The sequence below is a fragment of the Necator americanus genome, chromosome II (assembly GCF_031761385.1).
Source record: "Necator americanus strain Aroian chromosome II, whole genome shotgun sequence".
Taxonomy (NCBI): domain Eukaryota; kingdom Metazoa; phylum Nematoda; class Chromadorea; order Rhabditida; family Ancylostomatidae; genus Necator; species Necator americanus.
In genome coordinates this window covers 4,060,898-4,062,217 of record NC_087372.1, presented here as the reverse complement: position 1 = coordinate 4,062,217, position 1,320 = coordinate 4,060,898, and the positions used below count along the sequence as shown (strand labels likewise).

At 47.0% G+C, this 1,320-nt stretch overlaps 1 protein-coding gene across 2 annotated transcripts; it reads left to right on the top strand.

Moving 5' to 3' along the window:
* Positions 1–221: 221 nt before the first annotated feature.
* RB195_016819 (uncharacterized protein) lies at positions 222–1,320 on the top strand (the record flags this gene model as incomplete). 2 transcript variants are annotated; one of them, XM_064183529.1, is made up of 3 exons in its annotated part: positions 222–449; positions 590–871; positions 961–1,320. In XM_064183529.1, 3 exons carry the CDS (start codon positions 222–224, stop codon positions 1,318–1,320), a joined length of 870 nt encoding a protein of 289 aa, XP_064039409.1. The 2 variants fall into 2 exon arrangements, with proteins under 2 accessions (XP_064039409.1, XP_064039410.1); XM_064183528.1 differs by having other exon boundaries at positions 243–449.

Genomic DNA, 1,320 nt, shown 5'->3' with positions numbered 1-1,320 from the left:
ATAAGTATGAACTCTAGAATTAAGCTTTTAGGTGGATTTCACATGTGTTCCGGAGTTCTGGATTGAAATACTTGGTTAGCAGTATTACTACTATAATAATAGGCATGAAAGAATATGTTCCACCCTAAGGTTTTTTTCGCAACGAGATTCTCATTCGTCCAGCGAGACTTAGTTGGTCACACTGTGACCCAACGATATAAAAGTGAACGTCATTGAAGTGGATGTTACTCTCGTTGTGCTACATGGACGAGAAGCAGAAGTTAGTATACGCAGAAGATCTGAAACGATTCGTCTTCTGCGGTATTACCGTATCAACTGTGGCCGCATTCACTGCTATAATTGCTGTTCCTTTGCTATGTCTTTACCTACAAAATGTTCATTCTAATGTACAAGAAGAGATTCTCTATTGTCACACGAGATCCAGTGGATTAAGAGGAGAATACGTTAAGGTGAGAGCAAATTATTTCCATTTTAAAATTGTAACGTTTATTAAAATACCATCGACATTTTTACAAACGTTCATTCCTAGCAGAAGTTTTTGATTTATTCACTAGAAAATTTCATAATTCCTGAACGTTCCCCGTTTTAGATTGAGAATAACCAGATAAGAAGAGCTAAACGTCAAGAACCTAGTCTCTGCTGCTCATGTGGAATCGGTTCGGCAGGGCCTCCCGGACCTCCGGGCGAAGACGGTGAACCAGGTGCAGATGGTCATCCGGGAAAACATGGCGCTCCTGGAGCGGACGCTCCTAGCGGCGTAACTGTACCTAAGGCTAGTGACTTCTGTTTCGAATGCGAGCCATCGCCACCGGGCCCACCAGGTGCACCTGGACCAATGGGTCCTATGGGTCCGCCAGGATCAGTAGGAGAGGTGAATGCTAAAGTACCATTATTATTCTACTTTTATAATTTTTCCCATGAACAAATCTGAGATTACAAGCTATTTCCTATGTTTTCTAGGCTGGACCAATAGGCTCTCAAGGACCACCTGGAAGCGTTGGACCACCAGGACGTCCGGGAAAAGACGGAGAATCAGGCGAGCGAGGACCTGCTGGAATGAGAGGACTTTCGCGGACAATGCCATCACCACCTGGAACTCCAGGTGAACAAGGACCTATGGGACCTCCAGGTCCACCTGGGCCAGCCGGGAATCCCGGTCGCGACGGAAGTCCGGGTATGCCTGGCCCTCAAGGAGATGACGGACCCGATGCTCCTCCTGGCAAGGATGGTGAGAACGGTGCACCCGGAGCACCAGGACAGGATGGACGTAGGGGATCGTGTGATCATTGTCCTCCACCTCGTACTCCTCCCGGTTATTAG